The 13,107-nt window shown below is 22.8% G+C and overlaps 3 protein-coding genes across 3 annotated transcripts; 1 reads left to right on the forward strand and 2 right to left on the reverse strand.

Moving 5' to 3' along the window:
- Positions 1 to 1,500: 1,500 nt before the first annotated feature.
- On the forward strand, positions 1,501 to 2,934 carry PBANKA_0102500 (phenylalanine--tRNA ligase, putative; the record flags this gene model as incomplete). The annotated part of the gene is made up of 1 exon (XM_034565618.1): positions 1,501 to 2,934. The coding sequence occupies one exon, from the start codon at positions 1,501 to 1,503 to the stop codon at positions 2,932 to 2,934; it is 1,434 nt and encodes a 477-aa protein (XP_034419625.1).
- Positions 2,935 to 2,994: 60 nt separating this feature from the next.
- PBANKA_0102600 (centrosomal protein CEP76, putative) lies at positions 2,995 to 10,916 on the reverse strand (the record flags this gene model as incomplete). The annotated part of the gene is made up of 20 exons (XM_034565729.1): positions 2,995 to 3,057; positions 3,208 to 3,371; positions 3,507 to 3,597; positions 3,714 to 3,986; positions 4,140 to 5,952; positions 6,063 to 6,792; positions 6,892 to 7,065; positions 7,225 to 7,322; positions 7,455 to 7,526; positions 7,654 to 7,831; positions 7,977 to 8,112; positions 8,220 to 8,571; positions 8,690 to 8,881; positions 8,974 to 9,071; positions 9,219 to 9,470; positions 9,599 to 9,822; positions 9,933 to 10,027; positions 10,135 to 10,274; positions 10,376 to 10,510; positions 10,632 to 10,916. The coding sequence occupies 20 exons, from the start codon at positions 10,914 to 10,916 to the stop codon at positions 2,995 to 2,997; spliced, it is 5,565 nt and encodes a 1,854-aa protein (XP_034419626.1).
- A 785-nt stretch (positions 10,917 to 11,701) lies between these two features.
- PBANKA_0102700 (conserved Plasmodium protein, unknown function) lies at positions 11,702 to 12,820 on the reverse strand (the record flags this gene model as incomplete). Its single annotated transcript, XM_034565840.1, has 1 exon — positions 11,702 to 12,820. The coding sequence occupies one exon, from the start codon at positions 12,818 to 12,820 to the stop codon at positions 11,702 to 11,704; it is 1,119 nt and encodes a 372-aa protein (XP_034419627.1).
- Positions 12,821 to 13,107: the final 287 nt, after the last annotated feature.

Here is a 13,107-nt window from a genome sequence, read left to right on the forward strand (position 1 = left end):
AGTAATAAATAATAAGCTAGTTAGGAGATAGACTCATTTGGCTGTACCCGATTTAAACACATTAATTCCTTAATATTATTCATGTATATACATATGTGATAATATTCAGAATTTCAGGAAAATTATTAAAAAAAAGAAAAAGGAATTATCCCTATTTATTTATTACTACAATTATTACATTATAAAAATACTTTTCCTTAAGTGTGTACTTTTTTTTTTAATTATTATTGTGGAAATTATTTTATGAAATACACATTTATATTATGCAAATATTTAATCACATACATTTGTAGAAATTGGCCAACGTTAATAATAAAGCAAAATAATCCATATTTTTTTTCACTTTTTGGACACTTTGAAAAATTTGTATAAATAATAGTCACAAAATTGTTTATTTATATTAATAGAAAATTAAAATAAGTTAATATTAATGGTAAATATAATAACAATCATAATAATACTAATTATATTTAACACAAAATAATAAATACAAATTTAAATAAAAAATATATATATATATATATATATATATAATACTAACTTACATACATATCTACATGAATTCTAAGAACAAATGATTACTACTACATCCCTTATTGTTGTTTTTTCATTACATTTTCCATCATGTTTACCCAAATACCCATGAAAATTATATAATGATAAATATCTTTTAGACACCAGCATTTTTTCAGTACTAAATTTATGCCACTATAATACGGGCTTAAATTATTGTTACTTTTTATGTAATTCCCCAAAAAATTAATAAAAATTGAAAAAAATAAATAAAAATAGTAAACAAATGTAAGACCCTTTTATTTATCTTCATAGTTCATTCATTTTAAATATTACTCAATGTTAATATTATTAAAAATAATAAAAGAACAATTCACCATAATCTTTACTAAAAAAAAAATGTCCCATTCATATTTGCGTTTTTATATACATACATTTGAGCAAACCTATTAGTGGAATATTACATACACAGTGAAAGGAAAAAAAATTGTCGTAAAAATGTATTACAATCATCTTAATATTTTAAATATTATTTAATTTTTTTTTTAATTTATAAAATAATTATCTTAATCAATTTAATACGAATTTCACAACTTTATATATCATTTCCATATTTTTTGTTTTTTTTTAACTCCTTATATGAATAATGATTGAAATTAAAAAAGTAAAAATACCATGATATAAAATAATTGTAACTCATTTTTATTTCATCACAAATAGTAATCAATTTCACCCACCATTATTTCTATTTAGTTTGTGTGCTTTCTATAATATAAATAAATTATTATACAAATCAATGTAAATACGAATATGTACGTGTATATATATAATATGAATATGTTTGAATATCTATAACACGATGCTAAAATCATGAAACCAGTTAAGAGTCAAGTAAGGATATACTCCTTATTTTTAGTAAAAATAAAAAAAAAGAAATAAAAATACTATTTATAAACATTTTATGCATATAATATATGCAAAGAGGCAATGTCGCAATTGCCTAAAATAATTTTAACCAATGAAGGGAAAACCCTATACAATATTCTGAATCATCCAATAAGGACAGTAAAATCTCGAATTGAATATTTTTTTAAGTTTGAAAATTTTGATAATTTGAATAATGAAATATCAGTAAAAGATAATTTTGATCGTCTTTTTGTTCCTTTAAAACATCCGGTTCGAAATTTTAAAGATACATTTTATTTAAATCAAAATTATATAAAAAATTATCCTTATATACAAAAATATTATTATGATATATATGAAAAATTAAATCCTTTTTATAAATATTATTTAGCTAATAAATTCCTACATCATGATCAGATTAAATTAAAAAGAACACACATGACTACACATTTACCTGAATTGTTAAGAACAAACCATAAACAGGTTATATATACGGGTACAGTATATAGAAGAGATCAAATAGATAAATTGCATTTTCCTATTTTTCATCAAACAGATGGCTTTTTAATACATCATGATACTTTTGATGTAGAATCCGAGTTAAAGTTAAAATTGGAAAAATTAATTTCCCATTTGTTTGTATCAAAATCTATACAAATGCAATGGGACCATCAAACATCTTTTCCTTTTACAGAGCCTTCCTTCGAATTATACATAAAACCAAATCCAGATGATAATAATAATAATAATATTATTGTCTCAAATCCAAAAATCGTAACATCACAATCTAATGGGTGCACTACACAAGAAAATCATAACGACTTAAAAAACTGGGTCGAGGTTTTAGGTTGTGGAAAAATAAAAAAAGAAGTAATTGCAATTTCATTATATGAAAATGAAATAAATAAAATTATAGAAAAAGAAATTTCCTTATTTGCACCAAATTTATTGAAAGATATTTTTAAATTTTCAAATGAAAAAAATATTGATATTTATTTGCCATCTGTTTTCAATGTATCAAATAAATTGTGTAATGATGATCTTAATAAAAAAATCGAAATTAAAATTAACGAATTTTTAAAAACAATAAAATATGATGGATGGGCATTTGGAATAGGCCTTGAAAGATTGGCTATGCTATTATACGGTATTAATGATATAAGATTATTTTGGAGCCAAGATAATAGATTTATAAATCAGTTTAAAGAAAATGAAATCTCAAAATTTATACCATTCAGCAATTTTCCATCAATTCATAAAGATATATCATTTTATGCAAATGACAATTTTGATGAAGCATTATTTTTTCAAATATGTCGAGATATAGCTAATGAAAATATTGAACAAGTTAAAAAAATTGATCATTATTTTAATCAAAAAACAAAACAAACAAGTTTATGCTATAGAATAATATATAGATCACATTTTCAAAACTTAACCCACAAAAATATAAATGAAACACAAAATAAAATTATACAAGCATTAACCAAGGAATGTTTTATTACTATTAGATAGATGGAAAAAATTTTAAATTTCTAATAATTTTTTTCAAAAATTTTAAAATATAAATTAAACCTATCTTTCATTATGATTTCTATGAAATCTTTTTTTAATATTTATTTCTCTTTCTTGAGTAGTCTATAGAAAAATTAGCAAAAAAAAAAAAAATATTATACATCCAAAAATTAATAATTTTCATAAGGAACAGTTCTATATTCCATTTTAAGCATCAAATCAATTCAGAATATTACTAAATTACATATACAATTGTTATTTTATTTTTCTTACCATCCAAGGAACCAAACATCCTAAAAATACCCAATTAGACATTACACCTCCAATTAAAGGATAAGACTTGCAATATATAACAAATGAAATGTTATTTATTGAAAGCTTCATTATATTGTCAAATCGTTTGGAGTTCAGCAAGAAGGTTTTTATTTCGGAAAAGTCTGCTCAAATCGAAAAAATGAAAGGAAAAACAAAAGTTAACACATTAATATGAACATAATATATCTTCATATATTAGACATATTAATGCGAGGCCAGAATAATTCAAGTATATTTTTCCTTTTTTCAGTCCTTACCAGGTGTCGAAAAATGGATGGGGAATCCAACAAAAGTATGATTTGCCGGAACTGGAAATTTGTAGTATTGCCAATTGAAATATTGCTCCTCCTTTACATAAATTCCCATATAATAAATAATGTGATAATAAATTTTTATTAAAAAAAATGACTATTACAAATGTATATACGTAGACATTTATATACACTTAGCATAAATTATATTACCAAGGCATAGTACCAGTTCCATTGTGAAATTTGATGGGCAGCATATTTAGATGTCGTATCTAATCTTGACCATGTTTTGGGTGGAGAAACTTCTGAAATATTTTTTTCAGATTTATTTTCACCATTTTCATTTTTTTCAAATTTTTTACCCATTGCCAGTTCACCAAAATTTTTTGGAATTGTTTTATTTTTGATTATTATATTTTCATCATTAGATTCATTTAGCATATTCATAGGCCATTTTTGATTTATTTGAGTGTCCAATTTCAAACTCTATATTTGTTTAAACAAAAAAAAATTAATAATATATATAGCCACATAATAATATATACACTTAATTTAAATTTCCCCCAAAATGCGAATCGACCAGTATTATATCATAGGAAAAAATATTTATATATATATATATAGATATGCTATTCTTACCTGATCTTCTGCAATTGTATGGTTATTCTTCCCTTCTGTTTCTGAAATGTACATTTGATGAATACTTTCATATGCAAATTTTTTATTTTTGGTAAAATTTGTTGCTTCTTTATCAATTAAAAATTGCGTTTCCCCATTATTTTTGATGATATTTGAATTTATGAAAAAAGAAATATTTTCACAAAATAATTTGTTTTTTCTTTTTCCACTAATGTGTATACGCCCTCCTAATCTAAATTTCCCCACTTTTATTTTATTATATTTTTTTTTAATTGCCCATTTTTTATTTAAATTTTTATCATCTATTAATTTTATATTATATGATTTTTTACACATATTAAGAAAATTATTTTTTCTCTTTTTTTTCTCACATTGCTTATCATTTTTGCCCACTTTTACTTTTTCTCTATCTCCTTTTTTTTTATAATTTTTTTTTTCATTTTTCCCTACATCCACAAAAGTATATATATTATTCCTACTACTTTTTGAAGGAATAATAAAATATCCATTGATTGGATATTTCATTTTTCCACATTTTGGATAACCTATATTTTTTTCTTTTATATTCTGTGCATTATATTTATTCCAATTACTATTTTGTTTACAGTTAAGATTGTTGTGATAAATTTCAGCATTATCTTCATTTCCAATTTTGATCTCATTTATGTTATTATCACAATTCAAATAATTTTTATTTTCCAGATTATTCATCAAATATTCCTGTGCATCTAAAAATTTCGAAAATAATTTTTTTTTATTTTTGTCTTGTACACCTTTACGAGCCAATTTAATATCAATCATTTCTTTTTTCATAATTTTTTCATATTTTTTTAATTTTTTTTCTAATTTAAGAATATTATTATTATTTTTCATATATTTTCTTGGAATATTTTTATGAGTTATATTGTCAGAGAATTCACTATCATCACAACGATAATATCTTTCTTTTATTTCTTTGTATATTTCCTCTTCATATTCTTCACAATTATGTTCTACACAATATTCGTTGTATATATTTTTTTCTTTTTCATCATCTATTACGACCCGTATTTTGTCTCCTTTTCTCGGATTATCATTGCAATCTATATCATCATTTATATCCTTTTCTTTTTTAATATTATCACAATTGTAAATATAATTTGGAATATCTAAATGCCAATTTATGTCTTGTTCGTTATATTGATGGTGTAAAGGAACGTTACTAAAACGTTTAATGTTTTTACTTTTGATTTTTTCATCATAATTATTTAATATATCAGTGCTATTTTTATTAAAAACATAATTTTTTATATATTCCTCCTTTCCATCATTATATATTTCATTATTCATTCCATATACATAATCTTGAGGAATATTAGATAATTTTTTTTTTTTTTCACTATTCATTATTTCTACATTTTTAGCTGGATGATAAGAATTATGAAAATTTATATTTTCTTTATTTATATATTGCCCTTCGATATTTGGATAAAAATCGTTTTTATATTGAGACCAGCTTTTTTTGGATTCATTATTATAAATATTATTATCATTTATTTTATTCATATTTTCCATACTATTTTCCTTATTTCCAGACATTGAACCGTTATTCACATTTTTTTCGATTTCTTTTCCATTTTTATATTCATAGTTTTCTGGTTTAGGATTAAAGTTGTTGTCTAAGTTTAACTTATATTCACATATATCAATATACATTTCTAAAAAATATTTTATTTCTTTTGAATGATCAAAATTTGTTTCTAATCCTTCAACGTTTCTAATAAAAAAAATCATTTCCTGTAATTCTTCTTCCAGTTCCTTCATATATTTTATTCTATAAAAAAAAAAAAAAAACAATCATAAAATATCAGTATGCTATAAATAAAAAAAAAAATACAAAAATAAATTCTCCTTATTTATATACACATATTTTTTTTAACTTACGAAAGTTTATCACTTAATGGAGTTGAAATTGTTATTTCACTTTTTATTTGTGGTGGCTCATGATTTAAAAAGGGGCGCCAATGATAATTATTTTCCAAGTCATATAGAATACATGCAGGATGATGGTTTTGCATATTACCATATACTTGTTGATCATTAAAAATAACTTCTATAGATGTATATGGAACATATGCCAATGTATTTTCATAATTTAATAAACCAAATTTGGGGGCGATAGGTATATGTTTTGAAAAAGATTCTAATACATATTTTATAGCTTTATTACAATTATATGTTTTATTTTTCTCATATTTTACTTTAAATATATTATCAAAAAATTCTTCATCATTATACAAAAGCTCATCAATATTCACTTCCTCATCTTTCATAAGATGCTCCCCATATAGGTCCATAGTATATAATTGGTTTTCTTCTTTTATATCATATTCTTGTATTATTTGGTTTTTACGATTTTTTAATTCTTCTAAACCATATTTTATATAACTTACTAAATATTCACCATTATAATATTTTTCATTATCATTTTCATTTATTTTATTAATCATTTTATTTTCTGCTAATATATCAAAATTTTTTAAAAAATTATTGTTATTCCATCGATCTTTTAAATGTATAATAGATTTATTTGTTACTTCCCAAAAACATACCCATCCTTTTTCATGTCTAGTCATTACCCAGTAATGCTCCGTTTTACCGTTATTTATAGTGCCTTATAAAAAAAAAATCATATATAAAATTAAAATAATCCACCAAAATATATCCATCTTATATTTATAATTTATATTTATTATTTTTATATATTCCTTACCTTTACATACATATGCGTCATATTCCAATCCCTTCAAACAACAGCATAGTAATATGGCATGGTCTTGTATTGTTCCCTTTTTGTAAGACAAGAAAAAATGTGGAGGAGTCAAATTGGTCGACTCATCGTCGTTTTCTATATACTCAATATTATTTAGCCAGTGAAATAAAGGACCTGTTCATATAAAATAGAAAATAATAATAAGTTGGTAAAAAATTGCAGAACACACTCAATATGAATGCCAATTTAATTTGTGCATTTTTTTTTGCACAAATAGCTATATTTATATTTCAGCAAATACAATATTTAAATATAATAAATTATTGAAAATACCAGGTGTTGAAACTTGGGCCGGTAAATTAATAGGCGTTACAAAACTACAAAGAGGATAGTAGTTATCGTCAAATTCATTTTTGCTTATACAAGGGAAGCTGAATAAATCAAAATTTTTTATAAATAAAATGTTCTTATGATCATAAATATTCTGTAAATAAATATAAATGGCTTGTTTCTGATTAAAATTTATTTCCAATTTTTTTTATTTTTTTTCATTTTTTTAGTACCTTCTATTTTTAATAGCCTTTGGAAACCACTGTAAATATATATCATTAAATCCCTTAAAATCTTGATCCCATCTAAAATTAAATTAATGATAATAAAATGGGGAGTGACAAATAAGTATATATATATTTGTATAAAAAATGGTGGTAAATAAAAAAGGAAGAAACCCCCCCACACAAATTTTAACGTTTTTATAAATACCTTTTTGACATAGATTTGTATATTATAGAAGAATTTTGAGATTGATTTTCCTTAAAAAAAACCAACCCACTTGGAAGTGGAGGGATTACAAAAGCTTCGATTGATATGGTCGATTTTCTTTTTGTTTGCGCATTTCCCTTATTTAAAGATTTTAAATGTGCTCTAGAATACATTAAATCTTCATTTCAGAAAAAAAAAAAATATATATATGTGTACATATACACATATGCAAGCGCCTACGCACACAACAAAATAAGACACCATGCAAAACGAGCATACAATAAAGGGTTATATAATTAAAGACAATTTTCATTTTATATTACCTAATGTATTTTTATAAACAATTGTTTTATATTGTCTTGAATAATAATCCTCATAATTCTCATCGGGATTATCAAACTCTTGATCATAAAAATCGTAATTTTTGTTTTCATTATATATTGAACTCGAATTGTTATCCTACAATAAAGAATGAAAAAAAAATATATAAATGGTTAGTCAAAATAAAAATAAAAATAGCTAGATAAAAAAAAAATAAAAATGACTAGCTAAAAAAATTAAATAACCTGAACTAATCCTCTATAATCATATGTTCCGTAATTAAATATATCCGAAAATGGCAATTCGAAAATCCCTAAAATTGATGAATATATTTCATTATTATTGTGAACTTCTAAACAAATATCTCCTTTTGAAATTAAATCGATAGGTAATACATTATGTATTAATTTTTCATTTGTTAATTCTTTTTTGTCAACTAATCGTATTGGATAATATAAATTTTGATAAAAAAAAGGGGACACAGTTTTTGATACAATATCTGTTTTGTTAACTATTCCATCCCATTTTACCCACACATTTATATTAATATTGTTTAGGTCTATACTACTTATAGCTAAGTTTTCGCATTTTATTATTCTGAAAAAAAAAAAATTTTAAATAAGTTAATAAATATTAATACTTCAAACGAACCGAATTGTCAATGTTTCATGAAAATATGAACAAATTAAACAGAGATATAAATAGACAAACAAACCTTATTACTAAATAATGATCGTTTAAAGACAATTGGTTTACTAATGTAACATCACTTAATGGTTGAACAGGCCTTTGGATATTTGTATCGTCTTCTTGTATTCCATAACTATTAACAAAGCATTTTATATTTCCTACAATTTCTCCCTGCTTAAATTTTCTTTTTTCCAACGTTAGCTTTTTTACAGTTCCCCTAATAAAAAACAAAAAAAAAACGAAATCATAAAAGCTGACAAAATATTTCTCTAAATATCATGATTCATATATCCAGATTTTATGGTATACTTAAAAAAAGGGTATTCAGTTACTGATTTTAGAGATACTATACATGAACCCAATAAAATAGGTGGCTTATATCTGTAGTTAGAATTATAGCATAATACCTTAAAAAAATCAAAATAAATTACAAAATATTAATTAGAAAAAAATATAAAATAATATAATAATGGAAATTTCACAATTTATTAGACAACCAAAATTAATATCACAATAATAATTAAACTATAAATAAAAGATGTAGTATATCTTACTGCGAGAATAAAAAAAGCATTTGCTAATTGTCGATATGTTCCAATAAAACAAAAATATCCAGGATAAAGCCAAAAATTATTATTAGATTTATTCGAACTATGAATTACCCATTCACCTTCACTTAAAGGGAACTTAAATCTTAAAAATTTTGGTAATAGTTTTAAATAATTGGGCATCTCAGAATTTGCTATAAACCACCAACTGTCTAAGGCCATATGAAACTCGAAGATTTCCGATAATTGCATATATATCTGAATATAAATATATGTTAACAGAAATTAAATAAATGAACAATTAAGTGAATAAATGAATTAACAAAAAAAAAAATAATAGCATATTGTATTAAAGATAAAATTTAAATGCAGAATAAGTATGCTACCCCCAAACGTTGGGCTTCAAATGTCATTTTATTTTTTTCAATCTTCCTTTTTAATACTATGCTACTATCTGGATCATTTTCAATTATTTCTTTTAAATTTATTTTAGAAGAAGCATAAAGATCATTAAAGATAAGCCCCTTTATGCACCACATTTCAATTGTAACTTCAAATTTTTTCAAATCTTCATAAGATATGCTTAATTCTTTTTCACTCCAAATTGTTACTGTAAATATGCGTAAAAAAGGGTTTATTACATAAATATATATTTTTTTCAATTTTATAATTATTATTCTGTGAATATTATATCAATATCTATAATTTTATAGCCCATACATGGAATCTTTAAATATTGAATTTCTCCTGGTTTGATAGAATATCCCGGAGTATATAGTACATCATTTTGCAACCCCCCATAAAGATTTATATTTCTTTAAAAGAAAAAACGAATACATATAATATGTGTATGGAAATAAACATGTCCTTACTATGAATGTCAAAGCCATCACACAAATACATTGACACATATTAATGGTACTTGGTATTTCCAAATGATATTAAATAAAAATTTTTCTGAATATTATTTTCCAAATTATGAATGTATTTTATAAAAAATTCTAAACGCCATAAGCGTGGCTTTAACATCGGATTATAGAACTCTCTTATTTTTTGTTCCCTCTATTTGTAAAAAAAAATAAAAATAAGGAAAAATATATCCAGAATTATAATTAACATATGTAAAAATTAATATTTTAAAAAATCTATCTATTTATAACAACCTTTAATTCTTCGTATAAATCCAGAAAGGGTTCGTCTATTTCTTCATCATCATATGTTGTACTTAAAGTTTCTTCGCTCATTTCTGTCTCGTCATATCTTTTGATAGAATTTATTTTCTTATTTGGGAAATCCTTCTGCATGTATATATATTCATAAGAACCAATGTATATAAGCAAATAAATAGACAAGGATATTTATATAATAAGGGCATATCAAATAACAGTAGTAATGCAAAGAAAATAAAAGGATCCTTACTATTCGTCTTTTTATATTTTTCCCATAATCATCCTCATCAAATAACGGAACTTCTAAAAAATGATCTGTTGGCTGTTTTTCATTTTCGTCATCATCATATTCGTTATCATCAATTTCTTTGTCATATTCCTCATTTACATTTTCTTTATTATATTCATTTTTGTATAACCATATTTCATCCTTTAGTTCATTAACATGAACTTTTTTATTTATTTTTTCTTTTTTTACACTAGTTATATCAGCATTGTCATATATAATTCCCTTTATCTTTTGAATTATATACATTTTTTTACATTAAAATATTAAGTATTATTATTCACATTTACCAAACATATTACACAATATTAAAAGGTTATCAACATATGTTACTTATATAAATTTATTTTTCTCATTTCCATTCATTTAATTTAGGAAGCAATTATTTTCACTCTTTCTAATCTCAAAACATTTTAAGTGATTTTTAAATTTTACTAAAATATTTTGAAAAAATCGTTAAAAATAAAGACAATAAATGGTACAAATTAGGAAAACACATTAAAATGTAAAATAAAAAAATTATTAAAAAAAGAAAAATACATCTCCTTTATGATATTTTGTTTTCCCTTTTTATTATTATTTTTTTCTCATAAATGTTATGTTCCAATACCTTAATATTGGAAAATAGGCAGATTGCATATATACAACTTATTCCCTTTTAAGTATTAACCTAAAAGTGTTTTAATATTATTCTTTGAATAATTCAGTATTATTCTATTTTTATCTTATTTTCCCCCCACAATGTATACACTTTTTTCTTTTTTGCTTTATTTTTAAGTTATATTTATTAAAAAGTTAAAAAATTAAGAATAAATCGAAAAATTAAAAAAATTATGAACAGGCAATAAAAAATGTAAAATATATAAATAGTATGAGAAATAAAGCTAAAGGCTTATCTATTCATTTACTCACACACTATAAATATATACATACGTATTATAGATATGCTATCCTTCTAAATGGTATTTTGGTGTACATTTTTAAGAAAGCATTATTCCATGTTTACAAAGTGTGTGCATCCATATATATCAAATTTACAAAATAAATGGTGATATATCTGACATTTTTTGATTTGTTATTCTTGTACTTGGATAACTATTTTTTTGTTTTAAATTAAAAGATTCTTGCTCTTTACTAAAAACCAGTTTTTTCATTAAATTTATCAAATCGTTAGATGAAAAAAAAGAAATTAACAACTTTTTTTTATCATCTTTAGTAAAATAACTAAACTTAGATTCATTTATTAATGACAAAAAATTCTCATCTATATATTTCTCTTTATCATTGCTCATAGTTAGTTTTCCTAAGTCCTTTTTAATTTGTTGGGCACAATCCACAAATAATTTTTCATATTTTGATTTTTCAATGTAATGCTTTGTAAGTTTTTGCTGCAGACTGCAATTTAAGGTTATTTGTTTTTTTAATTTTTTTTCTAAATTTTTTATTTTATAATCCAATTCTTTATATATTTTATCATTTCCCTTTTCATTACGCTTTAATTTACTTTCATATTCATTTTTTTCATCTTTTTGTTTTTCATCCTGTTTGATAGAAATACTTTCCTTAGTGCAATCGTCATTCATACTAGCTATGTTATTTATATTTTCGTTTTTTTCATTTTTTATTTTGGAAATCTCTTTTTTTATACTTCCCTTTTTAATAAATTTCTCATATGCTTTTGATAATTTTTCTTCTAAATATATCATGTGATTTTTCATAAGCTCACTATTTCTCTTCCATTTTTCGGCTTCTTTTTTTAAAAATTCAGAAAAATTGTCTAATCTCAAGCATTCATTGATATACCATTTAAGCTCTTTTTGCAATTTTTTTACTTTTTCATCCTTTAATTGTTTTATTTTTTCTTGTTTCACTATATTTTTCAAAATACGAATTTCTTTTTGAACATCGTACATATATGTGTTAAATGCCAATATATATTTTTCTTCATTATCTTTTAATATATTATTAAAATGAATGTTCATATTCTCAATAGTATTATTTAAGCATTCAAACCTTTTTTGTAGCAACTCATTAGCCATTCCTTGATCATTTTCTACCATGTTTTCTGATTCTACATTTTGTTTCCCTATATTAGCAAAAAAATTATCAGAATCATTTTTTTCAACTCCTTTTTCATTATATTCCTTAGCCATCATTTATAATGATATAAATAACCCCAAATAAATATGAGCATAAGTTTATATATACAATTCAAATAAATATTTCCATATGTTAAACAATGTATTTGTTCATATACAACTCTATAATAGAGCATAAACACATTAATATTTTATCAAAATCAAAATTACTAAATAATTTAATTTATACAATAATCATACATACATATATCCACAGTTATCTAGATGCATTACCCATTTCTATTCTTATTAACGATTTTAATTCACTTAATACAATTTAAGAAAATGAATTGATAATTTTT

This window comes from Plasmodium berghei (genome assembly GCF_900002375.2).
Source record: "Plasmodium berghei ANKA genome assembly, chromosome: 1".
NCBI lineage: Eukaryota > Apicomplexa > Aconoidasida > Haemosporida > Plasmodiidae > Plasmodium > Plasmodium berghei.